Here is an 18,388-nt window from a genome sequence, read left to right as displayed (position 1 = left end):
TCCCTTTTCTCAATCTTGAACTTCAAGAACTCTCTTTCCATTTACATTCTAGTCGACAGAATCCGTTTAGGTTTCAGTTAGCGGATCGAGCCGCCTTGTTATTCGTAGCAGCAAGAGGGAGCAAGCAAATGGATCTCTTTTCTCAATCCGTGCCATAATATGAATGTCTCCTCAACGCTTCTTTTCTTATGTTATGTATATAATAGAATGTTATTTTTGTCCCCTTCCCTTTGAAGAGTGACACAAAAAGGTGCTCGGTTTGATCATTTGTTGATCGCTTTGCTCCGTTTGTTTGTAAGTCTCTTTCGGTTCTTTCTTTTGCAATGTGAGTGGAGAAGAGGTATAAAGGAATCTGGTCAGTAAGAAGACCTGGCTAGCTGTGAATTTTCTTCGTGATCCGAGTGAAAGGAGTTTGGGCATAGCGCCAGGAACAGGAACAACAAAGAGTAGGAAGCCAGGCACAGGCGGACTGGTTGCTTAGTTGAGATTATCGTACTAAAGATGAACTGCGCCCCACACCCTCTATTGAGGACTTTCAATAAGAATGACCTCCGTCTGTCACAAATAAGTTCACTTATTAGGAGTCCAAATACTCTCCTTTGTAAAGAACCGCCGTTGTTACCGGAGCTGCCAATGAGGAATCCTTACCTCCAATCATATCATGCAGCTGCCACCTCTTTCTGTTCTGGTGTGCCAGGTTGTGGATCTGCTGGTAAAGAACCCTAGTTTTTAGAGGCGAGATTGGTGGTTGCTAATAGACTCTCTACATACTCTCTATATGTTATTTATTGCTTTGAAGAGGCATCGTACGGACGCAAGCAAGACAGATCATCCGGGGTCCGATCGTCCGAATGGAATTGTTGTCCGCAATCAGCACTCAGCAAGAGAACAGCCAACACAGCCAGTACAAGGAAGGGTTGGGGGGGATCGAAAGACCTTTTATATATGAAGCTTGACTCCCTCCCGCCTGTGCTTCGAAACCTTAGGCTGAATGAATGGATTGCACAAGCGTAAATGAGAGATAGTATTGATAGAGGATTAATTCATATTGATTAGTTGATTAGATAAGGGGAAGGAGAGGCCTTCGCTTTGAAAGCTGAATTCACTAATGCATTGGTTCTAAAGAAGAAGACAGAGTGCGAAGGGTTGCTTCATCTTTTAGTATAGTTGGCTTTCCGACTCTTACAAGGTTGACAGTAGCAAACATTCTAGAACCATATTTGCAACAATTATAGGCGCTGTCTTCTATGATTATAGGAGCTCTCTTCTATGAAGATTTCCAAGCCATTTTGTGAAGGGCTAGGGGAAGAAAAACAACGCAAAATGGAGAAGATCCGCAACTCATTTGGATCTGAGATTTTCAGTAAGGAATAGGGAGTATTTGCTACTCAAAATGTCAGTCAAAAGCAAGGAGTCGTCCTAAGGATTTGTATTCCATGCCCATGATAGTGCGCTTTAACGCACGTTCTATCCCCTTGTTGATAGATTACCCATTCCTGGCTCAATCGGTGGTTTTGCTCTATTGCAACCTGTTCATACGGAACGAAGAAGTCGCTACCTATAACGCGGTACCGAGCTCAGTCTATGTGGCTGTAGTTTCCAAGCCTCACCTTCCGCCGTGTTTGGGAATAGCCGTAGTGATATGGGCCGTGTCCGATCGGTAAAGGGGCAGCGCATACTGTCCACTACGCAGCGTGTAACGAAGTGCTTGGCCGGCCTTAGCCATCAGACTTGGCCAATTCAAAAAGCAGCTTGTGCCGGATCGAGAGTGAAGTTATTCAGATTAGCGTTGAGTTTCAGTCAATTCCTCCAGCTTGTCTGCAATGAAAAGCATTTGGACATGCCATACGGGCAACTGTCCTAAGAATTCTCCTCCCGCACCTCTACCTATACCCTATACCCACATCTCCTAAAATGGCCAAACTTTAGCAAACGAGAGTGGGTAGAAGTTACTAAAAAGAAAGGCAAGCGAACAATGAAGAAGGAGGGATCTAGCTGACCTTTTTCCGCAGAAAAGAAGGATAGATTCGATTGGTTTATTGCACTTGAAAGGGCTACTTTGACTACCCGGGTGATTCTCCTTCTCCTTGTCTCTTCGATCGGTAAGGTCACAACCAGCAAAACTGCTTCTATGGCTGGTTTCAAGCTAGCTACAAGGGTCATAGTACCCTCAGTAGGGGCAAGAGTGTAAATCACTGACTCAAAGCCATTCTCCCATTGATTTATGACCGGGCACGAGCGTACTGGCAAATTGATCTCCTCTATGTGTGAAATGAGTAACTCGTTTGAGCTGGGGTGGAAACTGACTTCTACTTTACCTGAGCCAGGGCTTGCTTCTTTGAAAGAAAGACCACCTAATGGTTACTCCGCTTGACCCATTCCCATTGCTAACAGTTGTCTGCTAAGCTTCTCTATATATAAGAAAGGAAAGCGCGAACGAACAATGCCTCAAAGCTCTATGTTCTAACGCAAATCCTAGGATTGATACTCGGATCTAGTCTCCCAGCTCGACGCGGGAAGTACCGCCGTTATCCTAAGAAAGGGGTTAAGCAATCCGTTTACTGCTGGGTATACCTCATTCCCTGCCTACGGGTGCCCTTATACGATCCTTCAAGAAAGCTCTACCAAAAGGGATGGGAATGAACTTCTTACAACGTCAACATAAACATCAACATCATTGCCATCATCATCGTCGTCTTCGGATGTGGGTGAAGGCAGATGTGAATGGTTCTTTCGTACTTGCTTCTTTTCTCTTTGACTTTACAGGGGAGGGGAATGCCTTTCATTTGTCATACTTAGGAAATAAAGTAACAACCTTACCTAGTTCAATTCATTGGGCTTGCTGCAGAGGACATGCTTTGCTCTATTGATGGGGTTGTGCGCTTACGAGGTAATGAGCTTTGATGCCTTCTGGCGAGAGTCTTTGGCGTGGGCTCATTCCCCTAGTTAATCCTATCTGACTAATTGGGGAGTATGACTTCTCTTTGGACTAGGACCTTTGCCGCTGGTAGATCGAATAGAAGCAGGGCCGGGAACAGGGAGTCCCCAGAAGCCTTGGTTGGGTTCCTTCTACCACTCATCGTTCCGCTTCGTTCAAGGAGTCAGGTCAGCGTTCAGGTTCGTTCCTCCGCTTTCTAAGCAACGAGTCAGATCGCTATCTGTGAGTCGTAACTATCCTTTTCCCCGGGCTTTGCTTCTTGTTTTCTATGACCATTGGATGTAGCGTGAAGCCTCTTTTGAAGCGTTGCTGCCTCTGAGCATCCCTACCATCACTCCGATTGGCCATATTAAAGACAGGAAGCGCTATTGGACTTGGACCCTTGCCAGTGAATAGTGGGAGCCTTACTCGATTCCAAAGGGGATTGATCGCCGGGAAGGCAAATGCGACTCTGACAGAAGACTTTACTAAAGTTCCATAACCTTGAATGAAAAAAGAGTTCGATATATCATTAAGGGAAGAGCTATTCCAACAGCGCGACCCTTCAATATGGTGCTCAACTCATTCATAAATCATTCTTGCCATGAAGATTGGAAAAGAGACAGGCTATTAGAACAGGCAGTCTGAATAAGAAATGCATTCAATGTTTAGTCTTTTCTTTATAAACCTGCGTCTCGCATTTATACCTGGCACAGGGGTTTCTCCCCCTTCCCTTGTGGATGGGTTTCTAGCCTCTTTTGTTTGCGGATATGTAGTGAATAAGGGGGCACTCCTACTCAAAGGCTCAAGCTCGTATTTCCATGAACTTTCTCTGGTAATGCTATGAACTAGCTGCCTTGTGGCTTTTCTGTGCTGTTCGGATATTCTAAGCTCGGTAATCGCCGAACCCTCAAGAAAACATCTCTTCTATGGCCCTTTTGCTTAGGGAAAAGCCAAGTTCTCTCCCCTTGTTGATAGGGATTCCCTATCTTTGCTTCAGTCTACGTTTCTCGCTCCTTTCATAGTCCATAGAATCGATATCAAGCAGATGATGCGACATGTTGAATAGCGAATGCAGCGGAATACGAAGGAGTAGGTCTCGCAGGAGCACTCTCTGCGGAACCCTAAGGTTAGGGCCGGGTTCCACTCTTGACCCCTTCATCAAACATCACCGAGTCCCAAGTCACATCCTTCGCTACGTAATCCATGGTTGGAAGGCTCGCTAGGAAACTTCTAAGTGCTCTCTCTTTCGTGTGCTTCAATCGCCAAATCTTCCACATTGTAGAAGCATTTGAATCAAGATCTTGCTTTTCATCCTTTGAATCATACCCCTCTCTTTATTCTTCGTGATCTTTCCTTGATTGCTCTAGTGGCGACCCCCACAGGGTGCACTGTCTGGTTAAATGGTCCATTATACGTGATGTGGCGAAATTCTTTCTTTGCACATTGGATCAAGAATGGCGCTCACAGAAGATGGAAGATTTGCTGTTAGAAGCGGTTCCATTATAAGTTTCCAGCCCTGACCCCATTTTGAATTAGAGAATTTGAACATTCGCTTATGTAAGCGAATTCAAGAATGAGAAGCAAGAAAAGGAAGGGTGAGAGATTGTATTTGACTAACCTTCAGCCATGCCGAAAGGGTGGAACTCTTATGCCAATAGAAGTGATTGATCGAGTTCAGTTGTGCTTACGATGTCGCTTCTGTATCTTGGAATTGGGGCTTCATTCAGCCTTGGTCCATTTCGGGGGTTGAACTTCCCATTCCCATTGTCGGGATTGAGACCCGCCTCTTATACATTCTCTATATTTAGAGCCGCAGAGTGACCATCGGAGTCATCTGTTCGTCCCTCCGAGGATTGCAACCTGTGCTATCTGTTATACTCAATATGATTACCTTTGATTTTTGCACCGATGATCCTTTCAAAAAGTGAGAATCGGTTGGTGTTCCTTTGCCCCCCTTGCATTTTCTTCCAAAGAAAGAGCATTTTCTTCCAAATCAAATCTAGAAAACAAGAGTTTGATTGCTTAGGCGCTCCTCCCTTGTCACATTCATCTCGCTTTGGGTTGTTCTCTAAGCAGCTTTTATTGATTCAGAGCATCAACATCTAGGCGGGCAATAAAGATATGAAAAGTGCACAATGCCTCGATATCGGCCGCTTCTTATCTTGAACCGGCGGTAGGTACGGGGCCCGATCACAACGTCAAGTTCAATTTACCTCCAACAGTTGCCCTTTATCTCATCCAGACCGTTAGCATAGTCTAGTAGTGGCGGGCACCTAGGACCTATCTCATTTTCAACCGATTGTCCAATTTCCTTTCCGAAACTGATTCTTACACTCGGCCTAGCGCTGTTAGTAAGAAGGGGGTGCATTTCGAGGCGAGACCAATCTAGTGAATCAGGTAGTGCACACATACGCCCATTGTCTGCTTATAGAATCTTTAGTTTAAAGCACCCATAAATCCCAATCTCATCTGATGTTCCGGGTTGGGAATAGCCGTAGGGATCTGGGCCGTGTCCTTTCGGTAAAGGTCACAACCATCAAACTAGGATTTCATGACCCTTGGCTAACCCTTTAAGGTTAGCGCCCTCTCTATGTCGCTGGTGAGGAGACACAGAACCTTTTCACGCTCCCTCTACCGGCCAGTATAGCCCGTGTTGTGGTGCTATTTACGGACGAAAGACTGATCGTACGCATCTAGAGTGACTCAAGAGCTTGCAACCTTGATGAGGCATCCGATCACAGAATAAAGGCATGCACAGACAACGAGTCAGTCTGGTTGCTTGATCTTTCCGTCCTCTTTGCTTAGTGGCTAGCCCCGATCTACGAGAGATTAGGCGACATCCTTAGACTCCCACAGGACCTACAGGCTTGGCTGGAAACTACAGACACAAGGGTAGTTCACTCGGCTGGAATTCAAGCTCAAACTACTACACTCGCTCTGGGAACTTCTCCACGCCGTCCAACAAGGTTCCTTGGTTCCAGTTTCGAATGGGAAAAGAGAAGAGGAAGAAGGTAACTATTCATAGAGTCAAGTAAGAAAGGAAAAGAAAGGTCTTTAGTTACAGTAGTCTGCCAGTAGTACCAGTAGTCAGAAATCCGAAAGCCACCTTTTAGTAACTTGGGAAGGGTATTGTCAACTATTAGCCAAGTAAGAGAGGAAAGAACAGATCTTTCTTACCGGGCTGGCTAACCAGACAACTAGTCAATAGAAGGTCTATACGAGACTTTGCTAGCTTTACGAAACATTTTGATATTTAACACGGAGCAATCCTACTATAAGGTAGAGATAAATAGAAATAGATATCTTTTTCTAGTCTCATGTTTGGTTTTCAAAAATCTCGTATATATAGTGCTCCGCTAGTCTGGCTTTCACATTAGCATTCCTGAGCGGCTTAAGAAAAAGGGCGGAAAAAGCAAGGGAAGGACTGTTTTCACATGCCACAGTTAGGACTTTGAAGTACGATACTGACTGTTCACTTTCTCCAAATTGACTCCGTATAGTCTCAGAGTGGTTCATCGTCAAAAGAACAAGAATGGCTTGTAGCATTTCCTATTTCTTTGTCTGGGGATGATGTAAAGGAGGGCTTTCTCGTCTAAAGGCAGGGGTGAGCTTTCTCACTATACAATGACCACTACGAACGAAGGACCAACGACGATTCCGGAGGAGAAGAAGGAGGAGTAGAAGCTAGCTTTCATTGAAGTAGGGGCGGAATCGAAGCGAAGAAATTCTTAGTTCATGCCACGCATACTTCGTTTTGTTGATGCATGTATGTTGAGAATGAAGAAGAAGAGAGATCTTCTTTTGAACAGGAAAATTTGGTCACGTAGATCTTCTATTTCGCCGGAATTCGTTGATTGCTCCGTACGCATTTACAATGGAAAAACTCCTGTTCGTTGTAAGATCACTGAAGGAAAGGTTGGTCATAAATTTGGAGAGTTTGCTTCTACACGGAAACGAAGATCTTCGAGAAAAACGATTGGACCGGGAAGAAAAAAGGGGGGAAAGCCCAGTCTAAGCGCAAAAGTCTAAGCGCATATGGCACGAATAGGGGATCCTATTCACTCACTTTTTTCTGCTAATGTGCAGCGGCGAGGATCCAACGGGTTGTTGGACCAACCTATGGTGTGTTCCTAAGAAGCGCCGGGTTGTTGGTAAGTAGCGTGAGCGGGCGGGGAGCTCACACAAGTCAGTGAAAGACCCCCGTAGGACCTTTCTTCAGTGTGGCCCACACACGGCCAGGAGGGATAAGGGGAGCGCCTTCATCATTGAATTCTAAACCGGCGTGGCGCTGCTGGATGCTTCTGATCAATAGAACAGGAAGAGGAGTCCGCCAAAAGGAAAGACCACCAAAAGTCACGACCACCAAGATACGCATAGTGATTCGATCTTTTGATCACCCATTTTTTGAAAACCATTTTTGGGGGCTTCCGCCTTACACACAGAAAATTGGATTGCCTGAATCAAGAGTCTTATATACTGTGTTACGATCACCTCATATTGATAAAAAGTCCAGAGAACAATTTGAAATGGAAATCAAGAAAGAATTTCTGATCATAAAAACAGAAACGCATGAATTGCGCAAGAAGTTCTTTCGGTTAAAACGCCGTGCGACTCGGAGGACATAAGACTTCTTGGTCAAGCCAAAAAGATGGCCGACTTACTGCTCCTACCCCACCATGCCCGGCCCTTTACCTTACCTTCAGAAGAAAGAGGGGGGTATGCAGCGTGGGAAAGAATGCAAGAAGTGTATGATACTGACTGAATTCCTTAAGGAGTGGTGGCAAAACTCTTGATTGATCAACGCGAGTGAACTGTGCTTAGACGCTTCGTAAAACCGCACCGATCTACGAGAGGAGCTGGTGGATGAGTAGGCCCCTTTCGATTCGCGGAATGTGATCTGGGACACGATGGGAGTTTGCGTGCCTCGGTAGGAAAGAGATCACCGGAGTATAGCACAAGATCGCCTTTTCTTGCTGCCATGGGGTCGACCTGTGAACAAGGTAAACCCAATGGGAACCAAAAAACGGGGGTACCGCATTGGGCAGAAGACGATCCAAAAAGCGAAGGCTCACCCCAACGAGTTCAGTCGTTAAACGTAACGAGGTGCCGAGGCTGAAGGAAGGAGCTTTGGAAGCTTTACTGATTCTTATATTAGTCAGATAGGTTGCCCCTTTCTCTAATAATCTTCAGGGGGGTGAGATAGGCAAGAGGTAGAGCTTGCTTCCAAGCCGGCCCGGCCGCGAGGAAGAAAGAGATCTTTTCCGGTGCTGACTTGGATCTCGGGTGACGGAGTAAGGCGGCCAGAAGCGACGAGCAGTCGCGGTCGAAGCTTGGCTCTAGCCGATAGGCGGCTAGCGCTTGGCTACAGCGAAGCGCTTACCAAGCTAGAAGGAAAAGGCCTTCGCCACTTGAGCCGTATGCGGGGGAACTCGCACGTGCGGTTCTTAGGGGGGGAGAGCTAGTAGGAGCCATCCCATCCCAATAGCGTATATTTGGAGCTCAATATGAAATCCTATTTTCTTGCAAGACCCGTTCGGATAAGGGAAAACTCCAGAGATTGCTTCGAAGTCAGATTCTTGCGCCTTTCCTGAACCATAACCGGGGGAGGGTGATCGGAAAAGGGGATCCAAATGTCCCATCAATAAAGTGAGGGATTTCCGGACCTTCCCCATCCCCCCCTCACTACCTTCAATAAAGAAGCCCCGCTCCCTAATAAGGGGCCCCTCTCTGATAAGGAAGAAAACGAAAGAATCTCAATTTTACGACAAATCCGGTCCGATGGCTGTTCTCCACTAACCACAAGGATATAGGGACTCTATATTTCATCTTCGGTGCCATTGCTGGAGTGATGGGCACATGCTTCTCAGTACTGATTCGTATGGAATTAGCACGACCCGGCGATCAAATTCTTGGTGGGAATCATCAACTTTATAATGTTTTAATAACGGCTCACGCTTTTTTAATGATCTTTTTTATGGTTATGCCGGCGATGATAGGTGGATCTGGTAATTGGTCTGTTCCGATTTTGATAGGTGCGCCTGACATGGCATTTCCACGATTAAATAATATTTCATTCTGGTTGTTGCCACCAAGTCTCTTGCTCCTATTAAGCTCAGCCTTAGTAGAAGTGGGTAGCGGCACTGGGTGGACGGTCTATCCGCCCTTAAGTGGCATTACCAGCCATTCTGGAGGAGCAGTTGATTCAGCAATTTCTAGTCCTCATCTATCTGGTGTTTCATCCATTTTAGGTTCTATCAATTTTATAACCACTATCTCCAACATGCGTGGACCTGGAATGACTATGCATAGATCACCCCTATTTGTGTGGTCCGTTCTAGTGACAGCATTCCCACTCTTATTATCACTTCCGGTACTGGCAGGGGCAATTACCATGTTATTAACCGATCGAAACTTTAATACAACCTTTTCTGATCCCGCTGGAGGGGGAGACCCCATATTATACCAGCATCTCTTTCGGTTCTTCGGTCATCCAGAGGTGTATATTCCCATTCTGCCTGGATCCGGTATCATAAGTCATATTGTTTCGACTTTTTCGGGAAAACCGGTCTTCGGGTATCTAGGCATGGTTTATGCCATGATCAGTATAGGTGTTCTTGGATTTCTTGTTTGGGCTCATCATATGTTTACTGTGGGCTTAGACGTTGATACCCGTGCCTACTTCACCGCAGCTACCATGATCATAGCTGTCCCCACTGGAATCAAAATCTTTAGTTGGATCGCTACCATGTGGGGGGGTTCGATACAATACAAAACACCCATGTTATTTGCTGTAGGGTTCATCTTTTTGTTCACCATAGGAGGACTCACTGGAATAGTCCCGGCAAATTCTGGGCTAGACATTGCTCTACATGATACTTATTATGTGGTTGCACATTTCCATTATGTACTTTCTATGGGAGCCGTTTTTGCTTTATTTGCAGGATTTCACTATTGGGTAGGTAAAATCTTTGGTCGTACATACCCTGAAACTTTAGGTCAAATCCATTTTTGGATCACCTTTTTCGGGGTTAATCCGACCTTCTTTCCAATGCATTTCTTAGGGCTTTCGGGGATGCCGCGTCGCATTCCAGATTATCCAGATGCTTACGCTGGATGGAATGCCCTTAGCAGTTTTGGCTCTTATATATCCGTTGTTGGGATTTGTCGTTTCTTCGTGGTCGTAACAATCACTTCAAGCAGTGGAAAGAACAAAAAATGTGCTCCAAGTCCTTGGGCTGTTGAACAGAATCCAACCACACCGGAATGGATGGTACAAAGTCCTCCAGCTTTTCATACTTTTGGAGAACTTCCAGCTATCAAGGAGACTCAAAGCTGTGTGAAGTAACCAAAGAAAAGGTCGCCGATTGCTACTAAGAACCTAACAGAACTTTTCCAAATGTGGGTTCTAACACCACTTGTTTAGGTTGGGGTTTTTCTTTTTTTCGGTATGCCGCTCTGCGAGCAAAGCAAATTTACATAAATCCAACCTAATATCATGAATATCCTTCGCCCGTTATCTCCCCATCTTCCTATTTATAAGCCACAGCTCACTTCGACGTTTCCAATTTCCCATAGAATCTCCGGAGCTTTCCTAGCCACTATCGTTTTCTTTTTTTATCTTCTTTGTCTGAAAATTGGTTTGATTTGCTTCACTTATGAGAATTTCTACCAATTCTTGTTTTATTCATCAAAGCTCATCCTAATCTCCGTCGAGATTACTGCCTTAGCCCTGTCCTATCATCTGTATAATGGAGTTCGTCATTTATGGACGGATTTTTCGGGATTTTCCTTTCTTAGAATTTACAGAAAAAGATGGAAATGACTGTTCCAAATTTCACCTATACCTTTGAGATTGAAAAAAGAAAAGGGAGTGGATAGCTCTTTTTTGGTAGCAGCAGTGGTTCGAAGAAAAGAGGGCTATCAGGAAAGCTATATGGGCTTTGAAGCTATTGCATCGTTTGCCCCTTTCTCTAATGAATATGCATTTTCTATGAAAGACTCTCTATTTACGCTTGCTCGCAATCAATTCCATCTTGAAATGACTGAAACATCTCTTTCTGAAATAAGTGGATTCACTCCTTACCTACTCACTTCTGATCTCATCTGTATTCCGATCGAAGAAAGAATCTCGTTTTTTTCATGTTGACTACTATCTTTTTGAAGTAGATAGCCAAAAGTGCTCATTCTATAAGATACTGGAAAAGCCGACTCATGTTTCCACGTCATTTTCATTACGAAGATGTATCACGTCAGGATCCGTTGCTCAAACCGAATCACGCCAACGTTATGGAAGTTCCTGGATCGTGTCAAATCAGAGTCGTACCAAAGGCAGCACCTTCTTCTTTCATAATCCAAAATGGAAAATTGGCTATGGAGATTCCGCGCGGTCAGAAAGTCATACAGACACAACGGGCTTCGGCGGGAAAGTCGTTTCGATCCAATCCATTCTGGGGGTCAAATAAAGACAAAAAGGGATATGTCAGTGACCTAGCACGACAAAGCACTCTTCGAGGGCATGGAATGTCTCATTTTTTGGTCAGAATATCCACAGTAATGTCTCTGTTAGATTCTCCGGTCGAAATACGGGAAAAGTCCATTCAATTCTCGATGGAAACGGAGTTTTGCGAATTCTCCCCGGAACTTGCAGATCATTTCGAGATCTTCGAACATATTCGAGGGTTCAATGTGACTATTGTCACTTCGGCCAACACACAAGATGAGACTTTACCACCGTGGAGCGGCTTTTTTCACAAAGATGAGGTGGAAACTCAGTAAGATGTCGAAGAATCGAAATATACGAGATCACAAACGTAGATTGCTCGCGGCTAAATATGAATTGAGACGAAAGCTTTATAAAGCCTTTTGTAAAGATCCCAATCTTCCTAGTGATATGCGGGACAAACATCGTTATAAGTTGTCCAAGTTGCCAAGAAATAGTTCCTTTGCACGAGTCAGAAACCGATGTATTTCCACGGGTCGCCCTCGTTCCGTATATGAGTTCTTTCGAATTTCTCGTATCGTTTTTCGTGGATTAGCATCTCGAGGTGCTTTGATGGGCATAAAGAAATCGTCTTGGTAGCAACCACCAATCCAATAGAAACAAGGGTTCGCTCTGCTGCTGGCCTACAAGCAAGGTAAGTAGGTCCATTACCGGCCGGCTCCGGCCCGAAAAGACCTAACGGAGTCATCCCTTATCTCGGATCGGAGATGCTAACGGGGCAGGAATCGAAGTGTGGGGGACCTCTCTACCGCCTCTGTCTATCTTTCCTTCCTGTCAAGTATGCTCCCCAGACATAGACTACGTACAGGGAAGTACTCTTGGAAAGATAGAATCTCACCCGTGAACATCACATTCAGTTACGAATGTCACTCCCGAGGGATCGACCACTATTCTCAATATAGTAAGGCGGGGAACTCTTGTTCATTGGAGCGCCGGAGTGCGGAGGTTGTTCCCATCATTGAAGTCAGGGGTGGGACTGAGCCTTCCGAATGAGAAAGACAAAAAAGTGCTTCGTTTCGTTGGAAAAACCAACGCAAATATCATATTGACTTTCTCTCGCCCTGCTTTCTAAGGATAGATAGTTTAGGTGGGAGAGAGTGAATGAAATTCTCTCCTTTCCAAAGCTGCGCAAGGCGGCCCCCCCAGAACAAAGCCCCGCCCCTCTTTTCCCCTTTGAATGAAAGACCCCCGCCTCGCTTCCTATTCATTTCTGGGTCTGGACCCGAGGGCCTTTTTTTCTCAAGAGGTGAATTTCGAAACAAAACTCGAGCGAAGGGAATGAAAGCTTTGATGCTGCTAGTTGAGGCATTCCGCCGGGAAGGAGGTTGAAGTTTTTCTCCCACATATAGCTGTCAAAGCTAAGAAAGAAGATCCGTTTTCTTACGAGAATTCGAAACAAACAGTGTCCCTCTGCTTTAGCCTGGGAGTGACGTCGCCAGGAAGATATGAACACCTAGTTGTGCTAAAGAATCGGATTACAGACCTATTCTATATAATGACTAGGTAGTTCATCATTCCCAAAATATGAATGAAATGAGAAAAACGGGTGACGCATTTGACCTGTCTTGAAGGAGATTTCCACGCACATTGTGATCAGATGAACTTGCTCGATTGCGATAGAGCACTCGGGGGACGCTGAGCACAAACACACAATCTCCACGAAAACAGCTGAGTTTTGATCATCATTTGATTTTCATCAACATTTCACAGAAGTCAACGATCTATTAAACAAGAATGGTCTACCTACTGCTGAGTCTACTCGACAAGAAAGCATCGGCAAAATAGGGGGGAAGCTAAGATACGAATTCACGCACCTTTGCGCCCTCTTTCACCGAAGAGGAAAGAAGAATCTTCCAAGCGGACAGAGACCTCCATTTCCATTAGATGATTCATTCCTAAGCTTGCTTTGTTGCAGCAAGATGATCAGTCCGGGAGTGCTGGAGAGAATATAAAGCGGTCAAAACCTCTCTTCTTCGGTCACCGAGCAGTAGCAGTCGGACGACTCTTCACCCTTCGACGCTTCTTTTGCTGTATAACCCCCTCCATCCTTCGGAGGTGAAAGAAAGGTCTAAATAGTTGATATAGTAGGGCCCCAGAACGCTCAAAAGGTGGGGGAACAAGAGTTGTCATGATAGAGAAAAAAGAAATGACTATAAGGAACCAACGATTCTCTCTTCTTAAACAACCTATATCCTCCACACTGAATCAGCATTTGATAGATTATCCAACCCCGAGCAATCTTAGTTATTGGTGGGGGTTCGGTTCGTTAGCTGGTATTTGTTTAGTCATTCAGATAGTGACTGGAATTTTTTTAGCTATGCATTACACACCTCATGTGGATCTAGCTTTCAACAGCGTAGAACACATTATGAGAGATGTTGAAGGGGGTTGGCTGCTCCGTTATATGCATGCTAATGGGGCAAGTATGTTTCTCATTGTGGTTCACCTTCATCTTTTTCGTGGTCTATATCATGCGAGTTATAGCAGTCCTAGGGAATTTGTTCGGTGTATCGGAGTTGTAATCTTTCTATTAATGATTGTGACAGCTTTTATAGGATACGTACCACCTTGGGGTCAGATGAGCTTTTGGGGAGCTACAGTAATTACAAGCTTAGCTAGCGCCATACCTCACGTAGGAGATACCATAGTGACTTGGCTTTGGGGCGGTTTCTCCGTGGACAATGCCACCTTAAATCGTTTTTTTAGTCTTCATCATTTACTCCCCTTTATTTTAGCGGGCGCCAGTATTCTTCATCTGGCCGCATTGCATCAATATGGATCAAATAATCCATTGGGTGTGCATGCAGAGATGGATAAAATCTCTTTTTACCCTTATTTTTATGTAAAAGATCTAGTAGGTTGGGTAGCTTCTTCTATCTTTTTTTCCATTTGGATTTTTTATGCTCCTAATGTTTTGGGGCATCCCGACAATTATATACCTGCTAATCCGATGCCCACCCCGCCTCATATTGTGCCGGAATGGTATTTCCTACCGATCCATGCCATTCTTCGTAGTATACCTGACAAATCGGGAGGTGTAGCCGCAATAGCACCAGTTTTTATATGTCTGTTGGCTTTACCTTTTTTGAAAAGTATATATGTACGTAGTTCAAGTTTTCGCCCGATTCACCAAGGAATATTTTGGTTGCTTTTGGCGGATCGCTTACTACTAGGTTGGATCGGATGTCAACCTGTGGAAGCACCATTTGTGACTATTGGACAAATATCTCCTGTTGTTTTCTTCTTGTTCTTTGCCATAATGCCCATTCCGGGACGAGTTGGAAGAGGAATTCCTAATTCTTACACCGATGAGACGGATCACACCTGATCAGTGAAAAATTATTACACCAAGAATTTACGAGTGAGTATTACACCAAGAATTTACAAGCTTATGAGTCCCTCTTTTCACATTCCAAGCTCTCATTTCTAAACTTACGCCCAGGAAGCTTGATCCAAAGCAGTGCTGATTCACTTCTGTACTTTCTCGTCAAGAGCGGAGCGAGATGCCCAGCTTTGCTTGTTTTGTTACGCTGGGTGGAACTCGTGCCTTCAGAATTGAAAAATGGAATAGATAGAGTAATATGCCACTGGCTTGGAACATAGGGACAGGACATTCAGTAGATAGAAAGTCATTATTGTACTATAAGAGTGTGGCAAGGTAGCATAGCCTCGTTCGTGGCCTGGGCCTAAGGGATATGCATGTAGTTGTCTAGCCAGATCCGCGCTTGGTGATGCGATTTACAGAGAGTTTACACCTGTTCTAGTTACAAGCAAGAGTGGAAATCAAATCACTGTCTCAAAGACAAGTCCACCTTCACTCGATACGATACTTGAACCTAAAATGCATAAGCGCTCGTGAAAACTATGAATAAGAAAGAGCAATCTTTCATATTTCCTAATAGGTCAAAATACCATTAGAAGAAAAGAAGACAGTTAAGTGGCTAGTATCACCCTTAAGGGCTTTAGCCGATGTCTCTTTTTGAAAAACTTTAGTCGAATATAGATGTGAAACCTAAGAAATTGAGGAAGAAGCTTGCTTTGTTTGCTTTATTGTTGCCTATAACTAAGTCCGAAGGCTGCAGATTGGACTGCTTCTCAGAGCAGAAAGTGAATCAGGCAAGCCCTATTGCTAATTTCATTTGAGTCGTATTGCTTTGAACCCTCACTCGGGTCTTCTAATTCCTTAGAATATGCAAGTTAGTGGAAATCCAGAGCGTTGAGCAAGAGCAAGAATGGGTTGTAGCATTTACTAAAGGATGAAAGTGGTCAGGTCACTTATAGAGCCGGAAGAGATAGGCGGCAGGGCAACTCAACGTTCAATGGATCTTGGCGCTTTGCTTTCTTTTTGTACGCGATACGCGTGACTTTCTCGAACAACTGCAAAAGCATTTCATTTGAGGAGTGATCGAATATTCTCAACCTTGTTCTCCTGGCCTGGGAAAGATTCTTATTCAAGCTGACTCACTTAGCGGAACACTTTTCATATATAGCTGTACCTAAAGAATTCCTCACCGGCTCATGCAAGACCACTTCCTCATTTCTTTTTCGCTGTTTGATGGATTCAATGAGATTCGGCCTAACCTGGTTGTGTAAAAGATGCTCAATACCGTGCAAGTTGTAAAGCAGATTCCTGTCCAAAAGATAGAATTGATCAACGTCTCCGCCCTTTCAATCAACCAATAGCTGTTTTCTTCTTTTCTTCTTCGAATTGGGAAGATGCAAATGCTCAAAATGATTCATTCCCAGAAAGCGTCCGTTAATGGATAAAGTTTCTTGAAGTTTTTGTAGCACGAACTTCTCTTTCTTACGCTAATCTCGCCCCTTTTCTTCTCTCTAGGTCTTCTGGGAATGCTCAAGCGCGTATGGCTTCTCTTCTAGGATCGCTTTTCCTAAGGTCAGTTCGAGGCTACGAAAACTACAGTGCAGTGCGTGCGCTCCTGTGCGCTAGGGCTTTCAAGCCTTACTACACTCCCGCCTTCGAATCCAATCTGAGGGATCGACCCTCTCTCTACTGGCATTTAGGGCTTGCCGCCTCTCTTCCTATTGACCGTGCTCGCTGTTGACTCCTGCCCTGTCCGACGTGCTTGCTCTCAACGCCCACATATGGCACAACTTTGCTTTGTTAGATCGCTGCTTTACTATGAAGAAGGTGGTCCGGGGTCCGTTAGGGAGAGAGACAAACTAAGACGGGGATTAGAGGTAATGGAGATGAAAGATAGGCGTACCAAGAACATATTCCTACGAGAAACGAGTTTCAGATAGATAACAGAAATGGAGGATATGAAACAGAAAGAACCTCCAGAGCCAGCCAGCACGGCTCGGCTAGCGATCAGTAACAGCAGCACCAGCGGCACCTCCGTCTTGTCCTGTACCCATGCCTGCGCTCGAACCGTATCCTTAGTAATAGAGTCTCTTCCGGAACACAACAACAAAGGGTTCCAGAACGGAATGGAGAAAGAACCAAATGGCAGGATCTTCTTAACCAAGGTAGGCCAGATAGGACGGTAAGTGAGAAGAGAAGACGATCAGTTTCATTCATTTAGTACTTGAAGTCGTCGAATCGAGAGAGAGCAAGATTCGCCCAGTAAGTAGAAAAAGGTCAGTCGAGTTGCTCATTCCATTTTACGTATTAAGGATTTAGATACTAGCTCTTTGCGTAAGTTTGTCCATCTTTTTTGATTCTTCCAATAGCTTGCTTACGATTGCTTTTCCCTGCTGAATGATGCGCCTCTCATTGGGTTTGGGTTTAGTCACGCACCTCTCTCTTGCTGTTAATTCCTCCGTTGCAGTTTGTTCTTTCTTTCTGGAAAAGAGATTTTCTTGGTCAAAAGTGTTCCGGGTACTGTATCGTTGGGCTGGACGACCAATATCCTTTCTAGTTCCGTCAGCGCTTGCTGCGCGTACAGTGCTTTTGCGCTCAACTCGCTGCCTACTCCAACCTCGGTTACCAAGCCGCCCAACGAGAGACCTAAGTACTCATCAGGGCTCTACTGGGCGAAGGTTTATCGAAAAGATTGACAAGAAATCCATGGTTATTTGTTTAAGTTGAAGAGGCTTTCCATGTGATAGAAGTGGCCTTGCCCCTGCACGAAAGAACCCATCTCAGATTGGAATATTGGGAATACCTCACCGTTGGAGACCGAAAATAAGATTGCACCGTCCATTGAGTGGGAAATGCTGAGTAGGCCGGCCTATATCTGACTCCCGTAGCCTTCACTAGATATTGACTCATCTAGGGGAACTAGCTGACTAATAGATCAAATCAGTCTCCTTACCTCGAAAAAGAATGAAACTTCCAAGCCGCTAGATCCATATGGTTGGACGGGAGCTTCACCTTTCACTTAAGGAAGTGGTGGTACAAAAGAAGACAATCCTTGCCCTTTCTCTTTCTTCTTTTTGGGGTGCTCCATTTTGTATCGAGGAATGTCGTATAGTGAGTGGTATTTCAATTCTTCTATTTTGAAGCCTCAGAGTATTCGGGAAAATGATGTTCGACTCACCGGTGTTAAGTGTTTCTTCCGAGCCAGTGAGCTTATCCTCCAAAGTCAATCTCTCGTGGCTTGAGGTTTAGTTACTAAATAAGGGCTTCTATAGTCCCCAGCGATGTGCTCTCGATCTAAAGCTCCACCTCTAACCATTATTTGATGATTGAACCCAGAAGTGTGAGTCTCATTCCGCAGCTCCCTAAAGTCAATGTGTCAGAGTTTTGGCCATGGGGTTCCCTCCTTGGCAAAAGTCAAATAGATTCTTATCAACTTGATACGAACTGTACGCTGTTATTCTCTTTTTCCCCTATTTTTCCCCTTGTTCATCAACCGGAAACTGGGATCAAGCGGAGACAGAAAGAAATAACTCACGCTTGCTTGGTTACCACACTACCTTTTAAAAGCTTAATTCTTTCTTAACTTCATTAGATCACAAGACTGCTTGTGGGTGGCTCTGTCCAAGCTAAGCTAATTAATGGCTAT

The 18,388-nt window shown here is 44.7% G+C and overlaps 4 protein-coding genes across 4 annotated transcripts; all 4 read left to right on the top strand.

Annotated features, from left to right (window-relative positions):
• The first annotated feature begins 6,223 nt into the window (after window positions 1-6,223).
• LOC132289398 (cytochrome c oxidase subunit 1) lies at window positions 6,224-10,307 on the top strand. The gene has a single exon (XM_059789967.1). The coding sequence runs from the start codon at window positions 8,769-8,771 to the stop codon at window positions 10,263-10,265; it is 1,497 nt and encodes a 498-aa protein (XP_059645950.1). The 5' UTR covers window positions 6,224-8,768; the 3' UTR covers window positions 10,266-10,307.
• A 446-nt stretch (window positions 10,308-10,753) lies between these two features.
• On the top strand, window positions 10,754-11,833 carry LOC132289400 (large ribosomal subunit protein uL5m-like). Its single transcript, XM_059789969.1, has one exon. It carries the CDS (start codon window positions 11,132-11,134, stop codon window positions 11,693-11,695), a length of 564 nt encoding a protein of 187 aa, XP_059645952.1. The 5' UTR covers window positions 10,754-11,131; the 3' UTR covers window positions 11,696-11,833.
• LOC132289401 (small ribosomal subunit protein uS14m) lies at window positions 11,697-11,999 on the top strand. The gene has a single exon (XM_059789970.1). The coding sequence runs from the start codon at window positions 11,697-11,699 to the stop codon at window positions 11,997-11,999; it is 303 nt and encodes a 100-aa protein (XP_059645953.1).
• Window positions 12,000-12,005: 6 nt separating this feature from the next.
• On the top strand, window positions 12,006-15,767 carry LOC132289399 (cytochrome b). The gene has a single exon (XM_059789968.1). It carries the CDS (start codon window positions 13,549-13,551, stop codon window positions 14,746-14,748), a length of 1,200 nt encoding a protein of 399 aa, XP_059645951.1. The 5' UTR covers window positions 12,006-13,548; the 3' UTR covers window positions 14,749-15,767.
• Window positions 15,768-18,388: the final 2,621 nt, after the last annotated feature.

Source organism: Cornus florida, unplaced genomic scaffold (genome assembly GCF_030987335.1).
Source record: "Cornus florida cultivar Cherokee Brave unplaced genomic scaffold, ASM3098733v1 CherokeeBrave_3.0.0_Hap2_scaffold_189, whole genome shotgun sequence".
Lineage (NCBI taxonomy): Eukaryota > Viridiplantae > Streptophyta > Magnoliopsida > Cornales > Cornaceae > Cornus > Cornus florida.
This window is presented reverse-complemented; position numbering and strand designations above follow the sequence as displayed.